General features: G+C 53.4%; 1 protein-coding gene across 22 annotated transcripts in view; it reads left to right on the top strand.

Annotated features, from left to right (window-relative positions):
• Nucleotides 1–19,359, top strand: part of ZNF532 (zinc finger protein 532) — a 116,930-nt gene that overhangs the window by 35,795 nt on the left and 61,776 nt on the right. For 21 of the 22 annotated variants that reach the window (XM_070050105.1, XM_070050106.1, XM_070050107.1 and 18 more), the window contains one exon: nt 11,237–13,596. In XM_070050105.1, coding sequence (XP_069906206.1) covers nt 11,254–13,596 — 2,343 coding nt within the window. In that variant the 5' untranslated portion in view covers nt 11,237–11,253. Of the gene's footprint in view, nt 1–11,024; nt 11,127–11,236; nt 13,597–19,359 lie in introns of those variants that run through there. The other variant, XM_070050099.1, reaches the window with a different exon arrangement.

The raw sequence follows: 19,359 nt of genomic DNA, 5'->3' as shown, positions 1-19,359 counted from the left end.
GGCCAGCACTGTGACAGGCTGAAGCCAGCAGCCAGGAACTTCATCCGGGTCTTCCACGTGGTGGCAGGGGCCCAAGTACTTGGACCATCTTCCACTGCTTTCCCAGGTGCATTGGCAGGGAGCTCGATCAGAAGTGGAGTGGCCAGGACACTGATGCTCACTGGGTTGCTGGTGTCACAGGCATTGGCTCTGCCTGCTATACCACAACACTGGTTGTTTAGGTTATTTGAAAGGGGAACAGACAGGTAGACCAAGCCAGAACTATATCTCCCATCCACTGGTTTGCTCCCCCACCCCCGGCAGGAACCCAGAACTCCATCCGAGTTTCCCATGTGGTAGCAAGGACCCAGCTGCATGAGGCTTCATCATTTGCTGCCTGCCAGGGTGTATGTTAACGGGAAGCTGCAGTGGGGTAGAGCTGGGACTTGAACTGAGCACTGTGGTCCCAAGTGGCCTCTTAACCTCTGTGCCAGACACTCATCCCCTCAACAGCAGTTGCTGAGCTGTGATACCATACAAGCCGCGTATTTAAAGTATACAGTTTGGTGGTCTTGAGTGTGTTCATGGAGTTGTACAGCCATCGCCACATCCTACTGCAGGCTTGTCTGTCGCCTCAGGTGGAGACCCTGTGCCCTTCAGCTCACCAGTTCTCTCAGCCCTTCAGCTCTGAGCAGCTGCTAACCTGCTGTCCTGTGTTTGCTCATTTATGTCTTTAAAAAAATACTTTTAATGCCATCTCGGTAGAATTTCAGGTGGGAAGGGCCTTGCCGTGTATGAAATACTAAACACAGCATGCATTCTGAGGGCGCTGCAGCCTCCCCTGGGGGCAGGCCCTGGTGCTGCTCTGGGGGTCACACTGCCCCGTGCACTGTGCCAGCCTCCTGTGAACCTGGTGCCAGGGCTGGGTGTCCACAGGCAGGGTCATACCGGCAGTGGTGCAGTCACTGCCCATCCGTGGTTAGTGCTTGGTTGGGAAGACACATATCTTGAAGTTGAGGAAGGTCACCAGGAGTCAGGGAGGAACGCTGAGACCCTTGGCTGATGAGAAAACCCTCGTGGTCTCCTGAGGGCGATACCCAGGGCAGGACTGCGGGAGGGGAAGGCCGTGGGTTCTGGAGCTGAATGCCATGCGTGAGGACCAGTGCCCTCGCTGGGAATCCCCGAGGACCCACCACCTCCCCAGCCCGCCATGCCGTCCTCACTCATGGCGTCTTCCTTTCTGTTCTCAAAAACAGAAATTAATCCGGTTTTCGTTTACAGAGAGGGGAAGGAAATGGTATTTCAGCCGAGCCTGGTGCACCCCCTGTGCTGCTCGCTGTTGTTCACTTCACATGTCACCCCCTGCCGGTTTCCACCTTGAAGATGAGACCTTGAGGCTTTTCCCGTAGAGCACCCTCTGGTCTGGGCTCGCTGTACTTGGCTGACCAGGAGCCCGCCGGAAATACGCAGAGCCCCCCAGCCGAGCGGCGGTCAGGTCCCATGCTGCAGGCTCTTGGCGTCTGCCCAGGAGTCGGGACAGGGTCTGGATGGGGGTGCAGGGATTTCTAGTAGGGAAAGTGATGGACAGTTCACCTGGGGTGTTAGGAGAAGCTGGCCCTTCTGAGGGAGGGGATGGAGAAGCGGGGAGGGGTGCTGGGGGTGAGATTTCCCCAGTGGGAATAGAGAGCGGGACCTCAGGGCAGGGTGCCGTGAGTGAAGACCTGAGGGGAGGTTCTTCACCCGAGAGAATAATGGCCCGGGAAGGGAGGAGTCTGGTTGTGCACAGGCGGCTTCAGCGTGAGGAGCTGCAGATGCTGTGGGTGCCTGTGCGCGTCCCCTGCGCTTGAGCTGGCCGGCTCATCCAGACACGGCAGTTAGCCTGGAACCTCTCGGAAGCAAAGTGGCTGCCTTGTCATGGGGCTGTTCAGTGAATGTGTTTTAAAAATCCACAAGTCTAAAGTCTAAACCTTAGAGAATATAGGCACTTATAAATTGCCCTTGTGAGAGTTTGAATGAAATTTTTAGCTGAATTTTTTCCCTACGTGTCCAAAGTTAAGTAGTAATAGGTAGGCTTTTTGCTTTTATTGTTTTATCTGTTCTCTGTATGTTAATTAATGTGTATCATGCTGTGCTGTCCTGTGTGTAAATTTCGTTGACTTTGTGACCTAGGTGGGTTTGATTTGGTACTTGATGGGAAACGATGCTGCATGTCATTGGGAAGCAGTGGTTCCCACTTGAGGCCGTTAAGTTTTGGAGGAACAGACCCGGGGTCAGGGACTTTTTGGAATGTAGTTGATGGTCTCGAGCTAGCTTCTTCAGAGGGGAGGTGGAGGGAGTGAATGGAGAGCAGAGTGTGGGGGTGCAGGCAGGGAGCTGGGGGGACAGAGACTGTGTCTTGTAGCCTTTGATTTCTAGAAATGAACGTGGTGAGAGAGGCAGGTGATTCATTTCTTTCCATGTTATTTGCACGACCAGATCTTTAGGAGGAGCCGCTATTTGTTAATAGACTGTTATTTTATATATTAATTTCCCAGTGATCCGGTTGTCATGTTGCCTGCCATTGGCCCACTGCAGTCGTCTATTTTCTCTGGTGACAGACTGCGGCTGGACGTGGTTTTGTGTGCAGAAAGTCTGGAGAAGGCAAACTTGTGAAAATCCAGTTCCTAATAAATCTTGGTTCCAAGCTTGCTAAGTCATTTTTTAAAAAGATTTATTTTATTTATTTTAAAGAGTTACAGAGAGAGGTAGAGCCAGAGAGAGAGAGAGGGAGGGAGGGAGGGAGAGAGGTCTTCATCCGCTGGTTCACTCCCCAGATGGCCATAGCTGAGCTGATCTGAAGCTAGGAGCCAGTAGCTTCTTCTGGGTCTCTCACACAGGTGCGGGGGCCCAAGGACTTGGGCCTTCTGCTTTCTCAAGCTGTAGCAGGGAGTTGGATCGGAAGTGGAGCAGCTGGAACTCGAGCCGGCACCCATATGGGATGCCGGCACTGCAGGCCAGGGCTTTAACCCGCTGTGCCACAGCACTGGCCCCTACTAAGTCATTTTGATCAGTCCAGGGACTCACCTTGAGGCAGCTTATTGCTAAGAGGATGAAATGGAAAAGGAGTCTCTTCCCATACAGAGCTGTTATTTAGACACTCGAGGAAGGATGCCTTGTTTGTGTTCCTCGCTCAGCAGCCTTGGAAGTCAGAGGGCTGCAGGGTGTAACCTCTGCCCCTCCCAGTTCCCCTGTCTGCGCTCCCACACTCTCCTGCGTGCTCAGTGTTCACCACCTCCGTCTGCACGAGTCCGTGCTCTGTGAGGGTCTCCTGAGGTCCCCCTTCCCGCCCTGGAGCCCACCCAGGACATTTAGTCATCACGTCGCCTTAGACTCCCCTTGGCTGTGACAGTTTCTCAGACTTTCCTTGTTTTTGGTGGCCTTGGCAGCTTGGAGTGCTTTGCCAGGGACTTTGTCCTGAAGTCTCTCCTCTGTGTAGGCTGGGATTCCGTGTTGTTGGAAGGTGGACCTCAAAGGGATTGCTGTCTCATCACATTAAGGCAACACATGTCTGAATGATGCTGACAGGTTCTCCGCTGCCCTTTCCCCATCCTCCCCTCTTTGGAAGAAAGTCACTAAGAAGTAGGCATTGTTCTGTCATGGAGTATTTCTTTCTTTAAAATATTTTTTAAAAATTTTATTTTTTTTTGACAGGCAGAGTTAGTGTGTGTGTGAGATAGAGAGAGACAGAGAGAAAGGTCTTCCTTTTTCTGTTGGTTCACCCCCCAAATGGCCGCTATGGCCAGTGCGCTGCACCAATCCGAAGCTAGGAGCCAGGTACTTCCTCCTGGTCTCCCATGTAGGTTCAGCGCCCAAGGACCTGGGCCATCCTCCACTGCCTTCCCGGGCCACAGCAGAAAGCTGGACTGGAAGAGGGGCAACCGGGACAGAATCCGGCGCCCTGACCGGGACTAGAACCCGGGGTGCCGGTGCCGCAGGTGGAGGATTAGCCTATTGAGCCGTGACGCCAGCCTAAAAGATTTTTTAAAAATTTTATTTAAAGTCAGAATTACAGAGAAAGAGGGGGAGACAGAGAAAGAGAGAATCTTCTGTTTGCTGGTTCACTGTTCATATGCCTGTAATGGGTAGGTCTGGCCAGACCCAAGCCGGGAGTCTAGAACTCCATCCAGAGCTCCCATGGGTGGCAGGGGCCCAAACACTTGGGCCATCACCGCTTCCTAGGCACATAAACAGGGAGCTGGATCAGAAGAGGCACAACCAGGACCCAAACGTGTGCTCGTGGGCTGCTGGCGTCTCAGGTAACAGGTTACCTGCTGAACAGCAGTGCCTGCCCGTGGTGGAGTATTATCATCAGTGACCTAGAATTCTGTGCAAGTTCGTCTACACTTCCCTATTTATTTACTCAGTCATTTGTATCAGTGTAGATCCAAGGCTATTTTATATAAGGGATCTTCTAAAAGTCCATGGAAAACGCCTATGATGGAGACATTATTAATGGATTTCAAAATTTTAAAAACGATTTGTTTATTTGAAAGGCAGAGTGATTGAGGGGGAAGATAGATATCTTCTACCCACTGGTTAACTCTGCAAATGCTGCAGCAGCCAAGGCTGGGCCAGGTCAGAGCCAGGGGCCCTCAGCTCCATTCAGGGGTCCAAGCCCTTGGCCAGCTTCTGCTTCTTACAGGACACCGCTTGTGAAAGGAAGCAGCCGGTACCTGACGCAGCACTCAGTGTGGAATGCAGGGATCTCAAGTGGTGGCTCGACCCACTGCACCTTATTGCTTGCTGCTGGTTTTCAATTTTCTTTTGCACCAAAATGAACTTTAATTATTAATTAATTAATTAATTAATTTGCTTGCGCGAGGGAGAGAGTGCACTCCTATCTGCTGATTCACTCCCCAGATGCCTGCAGTGGCTGGGAGTAGGCCTGACCAAAACCAGGAGGCAGGAACGCAATCCAGGCCTCCCTGTGGGTGGCAGACTGAAGCCATCATCTTGGGTTTGAGGGACCTGAGCCGTCACTTGCTGTCTCCCGTGATGGGCAGTAGCTGGAAGCTGGAATTGGGAGTGGAGCCGGGCCTTGAACTCAGGTGCTGCAATGTGGTACGTGGCACATGGTCGTCTTAACTGCTGTGCTAAATGTCCACTCCCTAACCTTCGATTTCCAGGAACTTTAGAAAGTTCCCTCGTACTTTGGGTTGTGGTCCATGCCGCCCTGCTTACTTGATCCCTCCGCCGGCGCCATCTGTGCCTTGGCTCCTGGCACCCCCAGCAGGGCAGCCGTCTGTGCTTAGGGCCGGGCGCCTTTCAGAACTTTCTTACTCTCTGGCTCTCAGGGCTCTCCAGGTTCCTTAGGTGCATTGCCTTCCCAGTCCTGGAATCAGCCTTTCCTACAAGGACCCGGGCTTCTGCCAGTGTCTCAAGGGTCAGAGGACCCGACTGCGGTGTCTGCCCGCCCTAGTCGCCGGCAGGCTTCTGCACCGGCGCTGGGTTCGCCTTCCTGCCTCCCCTCGTTGGCTTTTTCCTACCTGATCTCTCTGTGCAGCTTAGTTTTCATTGCTGCCAGCTGTTCGGGAGACCTGACTCAGAGGAACGGGCTCCTTGGATGAGGAATCTGCTTGCTGTTTCTGCGGTGTGAATTCCAGTATTGATTCTGCCTAGGACTCTGGCTGTGGAGATGATGTTTTTAGCTGTGATCTGTCTCTTTTAACGGCTCCCAGGACTCTGACAGATTCATGAACCTTAGGGAGACAGTGAAAAACTTACGAAAGCTAAATTTTGAGCATTTGATTTTATCAAGGCAAAACAAACAGGCGACCTACAGCTGGGAGCGAGAGATTTGCATTTGTCACTCCCAGTTAGGGTGCAGTGTAGACTTTAGAAAGTGCCCCCAGCTGGTGCAGACAGAGTTCGAGACCATTAAATAAAGGGTGGGCAACTGGAGAGGCACTGAGTTCACATTGTTCTGATGGAATCCGTTTCCTGCGTTTATCTCTTGTAAGGAAACCTATTCGAGAGCCACTTTCTTGCCGTTAACCATGAGTAAACTGCAAGCTGGAAAGAATGTTCCTCTTTAGACTGTCTATAAATAGATGTGTGGGTTTTTTCTATTTTTGTCCCCACACTGCATTATTGATTTCTTTACTAAGACCCAGAACTCAGTTATGTAATTCTGGTGGCCGCCTCCTGGATTGCTTCCTTGTGAGGGCCTCCAGGCCAGGGAGAAGGCTGGCTCTGACCCGTCCTCTCCAGAGGAGGGAGCCCCGGCTTCTGCCGGCCCGAGAGGCTGCACTCCTCGCAGATGGGCGCGCCGTGAACGCTGCGTCTGTGAGTTCCTCATTCTGTCGAATCGGGAGCTCAGGTGAGGACGGGCCCACTGCTCCTTGAGCATCTCTCCCGCCTGACGTGTTGGGTGGGTCACCTGTGCCTCAGCCTCTGGCTGAGCCCCGCACCCCAGCCCCTGGGCTGTGACTGGCAGGATGAGCCGTTGGTCCCCTCACCTGAGGGTGATGCCCCTGTTGCCTCTCTGCTTCCCCTTTGCAAAGCGAGGCACTCTGCCGTGCAGGTCAGCGACGAGACCGTCACAAAGCCTTCTCCCCAGCGCGGTCCTGATTGCTGCCCACATCCACTTCCTGTCTGTGGCTGTTGGATGAAAAGGGGCGGAGCACTGGTTGGTCGGTCATTGCTTGAATTTCATGCTTACTCTTTTGTATTTGATTAGGACAAGCTTCCCTCTATATACCCAATATCAGTAGTTCCTCTCCATGTCTCTGGGGTTGGCTGTTTGCTGTTATTATTTTTTTTTAATTTTTTTTTGGACAGGGAGAGTTAGAGAGAAAGGTCTTCCTTCCATTGGTTCACCCCCCAAATGGCTGCTATGGCCAGCACGCTGCACCAACCCAAAGCCGGGAGCCAGGTGCTTCTCCTGGTCTCCCATGCGGGTGTAAGGCCCAAGCACTTGGGCCATCCTCCACTGCCTTCCCGGGCCACAGCAGAGAGCTGGACTGGAAGAAGAGCAACCAGGACAGAACCGGCGCCCCAACCGGGACTAGAACCTGGAGTGCTGGCGCCGCAGGTGGAGGATTAGCCTAGTGAGCCTCGGCGCTGGCCTATGCTGTTATTCTTATTTTTTGGATGGAAAATTTTTGGACCCAGAAACCAGGGGAACAGAGGGAGCACGGGCGCTGGCTTGCGTCTCGTGGCTGAGGCCGCCAGGCCCTGTGCCTGCTCGCTGGGACTCTGGGTTTTCAGCCTCTTTACCAGAGCTTGCTCAGCCATGCCGATTGAAGGGCTCTGCATATGTAGGCTTCGTGCTCTCGTGTGCTCACAAAGGAGAAGAGTGCACCCAGCTGTTGTTTCGTAGAGCTGCAAAAAGACGTGACTAGGAAATGCATCGCATTCGTCCATTCAGCAAGCTGCTTTGACAACCAGGAAGCAAACCACAGGAGACAAAGGTTAGACTTTCTAATAGGAAAGGAAGGCATCTTTCTGTTGTCTTTGACATTAGCTAATTAATGTCTATAAAATTGAGGGGCAAGGTGCACTAAAAATAACTCTGATGGGTAACTTCCAGCAACAGAATGCAAGCTTTTGGGAAATCGTTTTTGCATTTGTATTCGTGGATCAGAATGGCCTATGGCTAGAGCTGGGTCTCTTTTTGGGGAGATGTATTGTGTGCCTTAGCATGGTAGGGGTTCCTGCCTGAAAAAGCCATGTTGGTTCAGTTCAGGAAAACCCTGCACTTGCTGCATGCGTCTCAGCCTTGAAAAGCTGGTCTCATTTCATAGAACGAGTGCCCTTGTGTCGTAGTTGGTGGGGTGCCGCCGGCGGCGTCTCGGCGTCTTCCCGGTGAAGGTGAACGATGTTGACCTACATGAGTGGGCCTGGAGGAGGAACAGGTGGACCAGGCTGTATGTAAGTGATGTCCAGTGTTGGGAGGGCCGAGGGGAGTGCCACGTGGGCGGTAGAACTGCAGGTGGGAAGGTCTGAGCCCTGTGAGTTCGGATGTTGCCTTTGAGGAGGAGTCAGTGAGTCAGGAAAAGCCGCGCTGGGACAAACCCTGCAGTGTCTGTGGGGCCCGACAGAGGAAGGATGACAGGAGAGTGAGATTGTGCAGAACGGCCACAGGTAGCACGGCCGGGCGGTGGCAGTGGGCTGCTGAGGGTGTGGTTTCCAGCCAGGGCACTTTTTATTTAGGGAGCCGTGCGCTCTCAGTGACAGCGTGCACCCTGACTCGCCTGTTGTGAGGCAGGGGTGCTCAGAGCCCTTAGGGACCCCTGAGGCCCCCAGGGCATGGAAATGAAATGCACAGTGATCTGCTGCTTTGCATTGTATCACACAGCCTAGGTTTTCCGTTTCACCTTGACATTTTGAAATAGGTTTTGCTTCCAGGAAAGTTACGGTAACGGTGGAGTTTCCGTGTGCTGCTTACGTAACTTTTAAGGTTGGTGCCTTGCATAATTACACCTCACTTGTCAGAAGTGAACAGTTATCATAGGTACAGCACAGCATGAGGCTCTTGTTACGCTTGGTTTTTCGTTTTGGGCCTCAACAGTTGTTTCCTTTTTTTTTTTTTTTTTTTAATATATCGTGAGATTCTAGTTTTTGATAGATGCACAGAAGCATGTTCCATATGGAAAATTTCCATCGTTCACAGGTTCTGTCCCATAGCCTGAATCCCAATAGTCTGCTGGTCAGAGGGTCGGTAGAGACAGTGAGCACAGGGAGGTGTTGCTGTTGGCAGTGTCACTCAGCATTGTGTTCACAACAGCGTGGGAAGCCTCGAAATAGGATGATAGCATGCAAGGACTGTTCCTGAGTGGTGGAGTCTTAGACGGATCTAGATGCACTTTTCATTGCCCGTATTTTATAGTTTGTTTTTTTTAAGGTTTCAAAACAGTTTTAGTGAGGCTGGTAGGTTTTGCAGTGGGTTAAGCTGCTGCTTGAAGCACAGTGTTTCCTCTCAGAGTGCTGGCTTGACTTCTAGATTCTCTGCTTCCCATACGACTTCCTGCACGTGTCTGAGAAGGCATCTGATGCTGGCCCAAGTACTTAGGCTCCTGATGTCGACGTGGGAGACCTGGATGGAGTCGTTAGCTTCTAGCTTCGGCCTGGCCCAGCTCTGGCTGTTGTCACCATTTGGGGAGTGAACCAGCGGGTGGAAGATCTCTCTGTCTCTCTCTCCTTCTGTCTTCCTTCTCTCTCTGTCACTCTGCCTTTCAAATAAATAAGACTTTTTAAAAAACAATCTTATTTATTTTCATTTTATTTGAAGGGCAGAGACATGTAGAGAGAGAGATGGAGAGATAGCTTCCTTCTGCTGGTTCATTCCCCAATTGTGTACAACAACGAGGGCTGGGCCAGGCTGCAGTCAGGAGCCTGGAACCCAGTCAGGATCTCCCACCTGGGCGGAAGGGTAGACGTCCTGAAGCCAGCATCTGCTGCCTCCCGGGGTGCACGTTAGCAGGAAACTGGATTGGAAGTTGAGTGGTCAGGACTCAGTCAGGCACTCTAATATGGGATGTGGGCAGCCCAGGTAGCAACACACTGGTCCCACTGCCTGCAGTTTCAATGTTCAGTTTTATTTTAGGAAGAAAGTTATAATCAGGTTTTCCCACTGGGTCTGACTTTTGCTTTCACACCGGTGTCATGTTAGAAGCGTCATATGCTTTGTTTCTTGTGTGCCCTCCGTCTTGGGGGAGGGTTGACACTGGGGGTGGTTACCGCCGGTGTGGCCCCACAGGCACCCACCGCAGTCGGTGGCCGTGGTGTTCTCCCAGCTCAGCGGGCCGTTGCCTTCCTCAGCTCTGTATTAGCCGAGCCGCGTGTGGGTGGAAGGTGGTTTGTTCATCGGCTCCCATGTGCCCTCAGTGTTTGCTTCCTCTTCGGCGCAGACTTTCCCAGCGCAAGTCTTGGGTGTGTTCAGCACTGTCCCCAGAGTGTGCTGCAGGGTGAGGGTCCCAGCTGCTCCTGAGGGGTGTGCACAGCTGTGAGCACTCGGAGGCCGACTCTGCCTTCCCACTAGTGTACTTGCTGTTATTAGGAAGGCGTGGCCTTCAGAGACTGCACAGGGAAAGAGTCATTAAGGCTTCAATAGGATGTGGAAGGCAACTTTGCAGGGACCACGAAGCCGATCCAGAGGCGGAGCAAGAGTAGACCTCGAAGAGCAGAGGGGCCCGGCGTGTTAGCTGCCATCAGCCAGGCTGATTCCTCCGCTGACAGTCGCCTCACGTCGGCTCTGTGTCCTGCCGACCGAACATTGCTGCCTTGATTCCTCGTTCTCTTCCTGCTCTTCCCCCCGCCTCTCCGTCCCTCTCCTGTTCACCTTCCCTCTCTCCTCCTCTCTTGCTTCCCCGTCTTCCCTTCTCTTGCCGGCCACTGGCTCCACTGCAGAGAGCTTCCTTCTCTCCCCGAGCTGGGGAGGATCTGGCCTGTGCCCCCGACTTGTGGCTTGGTAATGACCTGGCACCGCTGGTGCAAAGGTGTATGCCACACGGACTGTCTTCAGGCAGCTTGGAGGCCAGTAGGTACGAAGAGACAAGATCACGCGCCCTGGGCCAGGTGCTGAGAGAGGGGCGCTCTGTGGGTCAGGGAGGGAGTGCTGCCCGGGGGCACCCTTCATCTTCACTGCTGGCTGCGCCTTTCCGCTCCTGTGGAGGCTGCACACTCTCACCCGTGAGTGTTGCTTAAGCAGCAAAATGGGCAAAATGAGGAGTCGGTAAAAGTGAGGGTGCTCCTTTGTCGCAGTCCCAGGTAGAACTGCCATCAGCAGTGGATGTGGTCAGCAGCGGTGTGGCAGGTTTGGATACCCTTGGGTGGTAATTGGTCTTTTGATTGCAATTTGTTTTTTCTAATGTGGTACCCCAAGTCCGACGTGCCTGTAATAGTGATACTTTTGCCAATGTGGTTGAATGCCGTCAAGACCAAAGGCTGGTGCAGGCTAGTGTGAGAGCAGCGAAGGCGGTGAGGAGCAGCTTCTGGTTACGGCACAGCGCCTGCTTTTCCTACTCTTTGTGGCAGTCTTGATCAGCTTCCTTTTGTTAGAATAGGCGCCGTGCTGGTGACCCTGGGCCGCCTGCTGGAGGGGTCCCTGGAAGCTGTGGTTGTACCTGCTTGTATGGACTGCTCACCTGTCACCTGTAGTGCTGCAGGTGCGCTTGCTCTTTCCTGGCGGTCGGCACTGTGTCAGTGTAGCTTGTGCCGGGAAACTGCTCTCATGGTTGCCCACTGCTGATGGAGCTCTTTTCCGTTCGTTTAACAGAGCACCTGATCAAATTCATGACCATGGGGGATATGAAGACCCCGGACTTCGATGACCTCCTGGCAGCGTTTGACATCCCAGATATGGTCGACCCCAAAGCAGCGATCGAGTCTGGCCACGACGACCACGACAGCCACATGAAGCAGAATGCGCACGGCGACGACGACTCCCACACGCCGTCGTCCTCCGACGTGGGGGTCAGCGTGATCGTCAAGAACGTGCGCAACATCGACTCCACCGAGGGCGCCGAGAAGGATGGCCACAACCCCACGGGCAATGGGCTGCAGAACGGGTTCCTCACGGCGTCTTCTCTCGAGAGCTACAGCAAGGACGGAGCGAAGTCTGTGAAAGGGGACGTGCCGACCTCAGAGGGGGCTCTCAAAGACTCAGCGTTCAGCCAGTTCAGCCCCATCTCCAGCGCCGAGGAGTTCGATGATGACGAGAAGATCGAGGTGGACGACCCCCCTGACAAGGAGGACGTGCGCCCGGGTTTCAGGGCTGCCCTCTTGGCGGGCGCGGCTCCCCAGCAGGACTACGACAAGCTGAAGGCCCTCGGGGCGGAAAACGCAAGCAAAGCTGGAATCGCATCGTCAGGCAGCACAGAGAAGAGCAAAGCTGTGAAGCGAGAGACAGAGACCAACTCCATCAACTTGAGTGTTTATGAACCTTTCAAGGTCAGGAAAGCAGAGGAGAAGCTGAAGGACGGCTCGGACAAGGTGCTGGAAAACAGAGTCCTTGACGGCAAGCTGAGCTCCGAGAAGAGCGACCCCGGCCTGGTGGGCGTGGCGCCGTCCAAGACGAAGTCGTCTTCCAAGCTGTCCTCCTGCATTGCTGCCATCGCCGCCCTGAGCGCTAAAAAGGCGGCGTCGGACTCCAGCAAAGAAGCCGTGACCAATTCCAGGGAGTCCTCTCCGCTACCCAAGGAGGCGAACGACAGCCCCCGAGCTGCCGACAAGTCCCCCGAAGCCCAGAGCCTCCTCGACGGGACGAAGAAGGCGAGCCTCAAGCCACCGGACAGCCCCAGGAGCGTCTCGAGCGAGAACAGCAGCAAAGGGTCCCCGTCCTCCCCCGCGGGCTCCACGCCGGCCATCCCCAAGGTCCGCATCAAAACCATTAAGACGTCCTCCGGGGAGATCAAGAGAACGGTGACGAGGGTGTTGCCAGAAGTGGATCTCGACTCTGGGAAGAAGCCCTCTGAGCAGACGGCGTCCGTGATGGCCTCTGTGACGTCCTTGCTGTCATCTCCGGCGTCAGCCGTCCTTTCCTCCCCGCCCAGGGCGCCTCTGCAGTCGGCAGTGGTTGCCAATGCGGTTTCCCCCGCAGAGCTGACCCCCAAGCAGGTCACCATCAAGCCCGTGGCCACCGCTTTCCTCCCCGTGTCCGCTGTGAAGACAGCGGGGTCCCAAGTCATTAATCTGAAGCTCGCTAACAACACGACGGTGAAAGCCACGGTCATATCTGCGGCCTCTGTCCAGAGCGCCAGCAGCGCCATCATCAAAGCTGCCAATGCCATCCAGCAGCAAACTGTCGTGGTGCCAGCGTCTAGCCTGGCCAATGCCAAACTCGTGCCAAAGACTGTGCACCTTGCCAACCTTAACCTTCTGCCTCAGGGTGCCCAGGCCACCTCGGAACTCCGCCAAGTGCTAACCAAACCTCAGCAGCAAATAAAGCAGGCAATAATCAATGCGGCAGCCTCGCAGCCACCCAAGAAGGTGTCTCGAGTCCAGGTGGTGTCGTCCTTGCAGAGTTCAGTGGTGGAAGCTTTCAACAAGGTGCTGAGCAGTGTCAATCCAGTCCCAGTTTACATCCCAAACCTCAGTCCTCCCGCCAATGCAGGGATCACGTTACCGACGCGGGGCTACAAGTGCTTGGAGTGCGGCGACTCCTTTGCGCTGGAGAAGAGCCTGACCCAGCACTACGACAGGCGTAGTGTGCGCATCGAAGTGACGTGCAACCACTGTACAAAGAACCTCGTTTTTTACAACAAATGCAGCCTCCTGTCCCACGCGCGCGGGCACAAGGAGAAAGGCGTGGTCATGCAGTGCTCCCACCTGATTCTAAAGCCAGTCCCAGCAGATCAGATGATCGCTTCTCCGACAAGCAATACTTCGGCCTCCTCTGCCACTGTCCAGAGCTCCGCGGGAGCCGGCACGCACACTGTAACAAAAATCCAGTCTGGCATCACGGGGACAGTCATATCTGCTCCTTCAAGCACACCCATCACCCCAGCCATGCCCCTGGATGAAGACCCCTCCAAACTCTGTAGACACAGTCTGAAATGTTTGGAGTGTAACGAAGTCTTCCAGGACGAGACGTCGCTGGCCACGCATTTCCAGCAGGCTGCAGATACGAGTGGACAAGTAGAGTATCATTTACATTGGGGTGTTTCCGTGATGAGTCTGCAGACACATGTGCTCGATAAGAAGCTGTGGATTTTAAAGGGATGGAGCTGAGTTAAGGGAGTGTGTGTGTGTGTGTGTGTGCACAAGCATGGGCATGTGAGAGAAAGGAATGCTTTCACAGGATAGGAACAGTGTCAAAACAGCTTTTTGGGGAAGGTGATTCTTTTAGCCAGATGTAGACTCTGTGCTGGCTGAGTCCTGGCATTTCTGATCTAAGTACTGTGTCTGAGACTGAGCTGTGTACAGTGTCGTGCAGTTGTATAAAGTGTCAGCTCAGGCTGTGTTGCCATTGTTAGTGACAGTTTGGGGATTTTCAGAGCTCACTGTCTCTGATGATGCTGTGTCGTCTGTATTCAGATGCAGATCATTGTCCCTCCCCCTTACAGCGAGTTTGCTTACTGAAGGTGGTGGCCAAAAGTCTACTCAGCTGTAGTCTGATTTACAGCAAATTCACACTGCAAATGGCAGCTCCATCTCCATTTTGGGCGACTGTGTGTGTGTGTGTGTTTGCAGCTTTGTTTTTTGGGAGCTGCAGGTTGATGCTGGTGAAAAGCATTGTGCAGTAAGCACCTGCCTTTGCCTCTCATTTACCTCTGTCTGGGAGGCAGCTGTAGCTACTGACGGACGCGTTTAATGAGGGTATGATAACTGCTGTTGGCAAGTACCTGGCTGTGTTGAGTGAAATAAATTCCAGCTACAGAGATCAAGTGGTCATTTTTCCAAACCAGAAAACCTGTGCAGTCCAAAGAGGGTGCTGGTTTGAGTGAGTGAGCCCTGGCTGTCAGACTTCTCCCTGCAGATCCCACCGTCCAGGGCTCTGCTGCTCCCAGCATTCTGTGCACTTGTGCTGAGGTTCGTTCGCAGGTCCACTATTTCTTGGTGATGAGTTCCTCAGGCACGATGACTCACTTCAGTTCTTTGTGGGGTTTTGAGTTTGGGGAAAAACCGACAAAGAGTACCTCAGTGCTGGTCTTCTCTGGGGTTTGAATTTAGAGCAGATGGAAGCGGTAGAGTTTGGATAACGTCCTCGCAGGTTTGGGGCTTTCGTGTGTGTTTCCATGGCACTTGAGAGTGAAGCGCTCAGGGACCAGGAGAGCAGCTGCACAGTTCAGCCAGGCAGTGCCCGCTGCTGCTCCTGCTGCGTGTCCTGCAGGCGGTGCTCGGACCGCCTCCTGTCTCGGCGCCGCTACATCCAAAGGATGCAGTTAAAAAACCCCCGAGCCCAGAGCCATTTCTTCAGTTTGGTTTGTCCCATGACTTGCTTCAGTGTCTACTGGTAGACAGGGGTGGCGGACCGCCGGCCTGTGTGTTCTTAGTCGGGCATTCTGAGCCCCGCTCAGCTGGGTCTGTTTTTTTTGGGGTGCCTCCCTGCTCCAGGAACGAGCAAGGGCATGGACAGAGAGGTGGGAACGACCCTTCCCTCCATCCCTCCCATTTGGGTCTCTCTTAACTGTTCGGGCTTGGTGGCCACAAGAGGGTCAAACGCGGATAAAGCTCTTTCCCCGGGGGTGGGAGACTGACATCTCCACTGGTGTGGGTGGTCACTTTTATATTTTGCTGGGACCAGTAAAATGTGCAGGTTCCTGTTTCACCCAGAATCCTAAGGAGTGAGTCATAGCAGAATATGCATTCACTCCAAGGCCAGACGAGCATAAAGCAAAACGTGAATTACTGCCCCCCCCCCCGCCCCGCCCCGCTCCGCTCCGCCTTTCTGCTTCCTGTCTCCAGTTATGCCTGGTTCAGTCATCTACTCCGCTCTCCGAGACAGTGCTTATGTTGGGTGATCTCCAGCCGAGTGCATGGCCAAGTACAGGTCCTACAGCAGTAGCAAGGCAAGATGCCCCACAGGGGCCGGCGCCGCGGCTCACTAGGCTAATCCTCCGCCTTGCGGCGCCGGCACACTGGGTTCTAGTCCCAGTCGGGGCGCCGGATTCTGTCCCAGTTGCCCCTCTTCCAGGCCAGCTCCCTGCTGTGGCCAGGGAGTGCAGTGGAGGATGGCCCAAGTACTTGGGCCCTGCACCTCATGGGAGACCAGGATGAGTACCTGGCTCCTGCCATCGAATCAGCGCGGTGCGCCGGCCGTGGCGGCCATTGGAGGGTGAACCAACGGCAAAGGAAGACCTTTCTCTCTGTCTCTCTCTCTCTCTCACTGTCCACTCTGCCTGTCAAAAAAAAAAAAAAAAAAAAAGTTGCCCCACAGGCCCCTCTCTTTACAGTCCTGTCTGGGTGCCCCTCCACAATTCCTGGCCTCTGTCTCAGCAGGGAGTCTGGGCTTTCAGAGGAGTGGCTGTGCCCTCTTCCACAGTCACCGTGTAGCCAACCTCAAGTCTCGCCTGTGCATCCCGTAGGGCAGTTGGGTAGGCGTGGTTATTGCTGCCAGCCTGTGTCCAGGAAGCAGGGCTGGGTCCCAGGTGTTGCTGGCATTGGGTAGCTGCGGCGGTGGTGCCAGGGGCTGCTGTGAGGACGAGCAGCAGAAAGAGGAGATACTTGGATTTGATCTTCCCAGTTTGCCAGGTCTATGCCCATGGGCCCCTGGGCGGTCTGTGAACTTAAACTTGGAGAAAAATTCCACCATGGAAGTCATTTCTGAGAGCCGTACTTAAAATATTTCATGCCATCTTCTTACAGATCCAGATGTCAGACCACGGGCATCTCAGGTCCCAAGGCCTTGGCAGAGCCCTTTATCTTCTGTCCCACCCCATTCCCATTGTCCCCCACAGCCCTGGACACTCACTCGGTGACTTGAGAGCCAGCAGACTCCCCACATGTGGGCGTAAGCCTGTAGGAAGCTGAATGCGTTTAATACACTGGCCTGCCTGCAGAGGGGCCCAGTGGCACCGCACACTTTGTCGCTGTGGTTCCCCGCACCATGGCGGGGCTGTCTGGGGCCGCGCTCGCCGCTGCTGCCACTGCTCCGAGAATCGAGACCCCCAGTATGGTCTCTGCTGAGTGTGCCTCGCTTTCGCAGCGCTACAAAGCCGGAGGCCGCCTGTTCCAGTTCCTTTGTCTCGCCAGGTGGGGTCCCTGATGCGTGGCTGTACCCAGTGGCTTATTCAGTCCCTCGTTGAGGGACTTCTGGGGCTCTTTGCAAGAAAGCTGCTCTGAGCATCTGTGCATAGATTTCTGTGTGAGCCCAAGATTTCACTTCTCAGGGAAGAGAGCCCAGGGGTGTGGTTGCTGGGCTGGGTGGTAGCTCCACGTCCGCATTGTCAAGAGCGGCTGTGCCAGTTCATGTCGCCCTGAGCCGTGGCCGAGGGGTCAGTTTCTCTGCCTCCTCGCTGGAATATGGTGGTTTCTCAGTTTGCTTGGTTCTGTTTTAGCTTTCTGCTGGGTGTATGGCATTCCTTGTTGTGGTTTGAATTTGTGTCTCATCATGGTCAACCTCCTGTGTCCTTCACATCTCTGCTGATTTTCTAACTCAGTACCATTCCAGTTTTATGAGTTCTTGATAGAATCTGGATACTAGCTCTTTGTTGGATATATAGTTACCACTCTCTGCTCCCAGTCTGTAGCGTGTGTGTGTGTGTGTGTGTGTGTGTGTGTTTGTTTTTTTTTTTAATCCTCTTAACAGATTTCTGGCAGAGCAAAAGTTTTAAATGAATCCCATTTTTTCAGTTTTCCCTCCTAGGGCTTTTGCTTTTGGTTTCAGCTCTAAGAACTCTTTGCTTAGTCCTGGATCCTGAAGATTTTCTCTTTTTTTTTTTTTTTCCTAAAAGTTTTGTGGTTTTCTGTTTTGCATTTAAGTCTGTGATCCATTTTGAGTTGGTCTTTGTCTAAGCTTTGAGCCAGGCTGAGTTCTTTTTTGTTTTTGTTTTTGTTTGCCCATGCGTGTCTACTTCCTCCAGTCTCATTTGTTGAAAATGTCTTTCCTCCAGGGAATTGCTCTTGCACTTTCGTTGTCAAATACCAGATAGGCATGTTTCTGTGGGTTCGTCTGGATTCTTGACTCCAGTCCTCTGACTGTGTGTGTGTCCCTCTTTCAGCACCACACAGACTTGTACTGTGACTGTCATGCCCTCAGATGGGGTAGACTTGCTTTGGGGGGGCAGAAGTGACGTCTTTGCCGTGTTGAATCTTTCAGTCCATGAACGTAGACTCCATTTACTTAGATCTTCTTTGATGTCTGTCAGCATTTTGTGGTTCTCATCATATAAGTCCTGTACGTGTTTTGTTAGATTTCTTTTTTTTAAGCAGTTGTAAGTAGTATTATATTTTTCAGTGTACCCATAGTCATTGCCAATGTGAAAATACAATTAGTTTTATATATTTATTGTATATCCTGTGACTGTTGAACTCAGCGATTGGTTTCAGTTTTTCTGTGTTGATTTTTCAGATGCTGAAACAGCCTTGCCTCCGTGTCACGAGTCCTGCCTGGTCAGGCTGCATAGTTCTTTTTTTATATATTGTGAATCATATTTGCTAATGTCTCGCTAGGGCGTTTTGCATCTGTATTCATGTAGGTTTCTCTGTCCCATCCTGGTCTGCTTTGGAGCAGTCTGACACTAGCTTATATGATGAACTGAGAAGCATTCCCCCTGGAAGAGTGTGTGTAGTTGGCACCGTCTGGGCCTGGAGAGTCTCTCTGGGAATTTTTTGAAGAACCTAGTGCAGAGGATCCCTCTCCCCTTGGCGCAGACAGAAGTCCTTCCCCATGGCCTTGCACACCGTCTGGGCAAGGCTGTTGAGACGCCTCACCCAGTCTCCAGGGAGTACAAGGCTGCCTCTGCCTGGACTCTGCGTGGGTGGGGGTGGGCTCCGAGGTGTCTGTGCTGCCTGGGAGGGGTGGGCAGTCACTGCCTAAGTTTTCTCTTTTCCTCACCTGCTCCTCCTTGGGTTCTTTGGCTGCAGAGAGCAGGCTTAAGTTGGAGATTTTTTCTCTGCCCATTGGTGTTTCTGGGTTGCCAACTTCTTGGGCACCAAGTCTGGGGCAGAGGAGGCATAAAGAACCACAGAAAGTCAGCACCAGTGATGACCGAGGCCCTGCCAGTCTGCTCTCTGTGTCCCACCTTTCCGAGCCCTTTTGTGTTTGTTTTATTTGTAACTGTCAGGAAAGATTAGGCCTGGGGACTTGGAATCCATTTTCCTGGCCGAGGAGTTCCATCCCTGTAAGGAAACGACAGCGGGTAGCCGCCCCGTGCTCCGGGAGGGGCTTCGTGATCGAGGTCGCCCCATTGTGCACTTTCGTCTGCCCTTCTGTCCGTCCCGGATGCTTTTCTCAGCCCATCCTCTAAGGCGGTGGGGAAGGAGCATCGCCCTGGTTCAGTTCTGTGCCTGCAAGTCCTCGGGCTGGAGCTTAGTCCCCACCTCCCTTCTTTGTGTCTGGCACTTGGTCTCCATGTGTATTTCAGTCCTTGTTCATGTCACATCCCCTCCATGTTCTCCAGGTCTCTTGTCCTGCGAACACCTGTGGCTGTACCTGCCACGTCTCCTTGCATGGTTTCCTGCACTCACAGTTTGACCTGTGGAGACTGTGCCTGTGTGCCGTGGCCTACAGGGAGGCACTGGTGGCATTTGTTGGCTTCTGCTTGTGGTGACTTCCTGTGGGTGATCTGTACAGAAGTAATCATTGCCACAGAGCACCCCTGGGGGGCCCTGTGCTCAGTGACCCCTGTCAGGTCTCTGGTAAGAGCTGAGGTGGCTTTGCTCAAGTCCTCATTGCCCTCTTTCCCCAGGCCCAAAGCTGAGGCGTGGAGTTTCGCTGCACCCTGGTGTGTGATGGGA

This window comes from Oryctolagus cuniculus, chromosome 10, assembly GCF_964237555.1.
Source record: "Oryctolagus cuniculus chromosome 10, mOryCun1.1, whole genome shotgun sequence".
NCBI lineage: Eukaryota > Metazoa > Chordata > Mammalia > Lagomorpha > Leporidae > Oryctolagus > Oryctolagus cuniculus.
The sequence above is the reverse complement of the archived record's forward strand: the minus strand, read 5'-3'. Positions and strand labels throughout refer to the sequence as shown.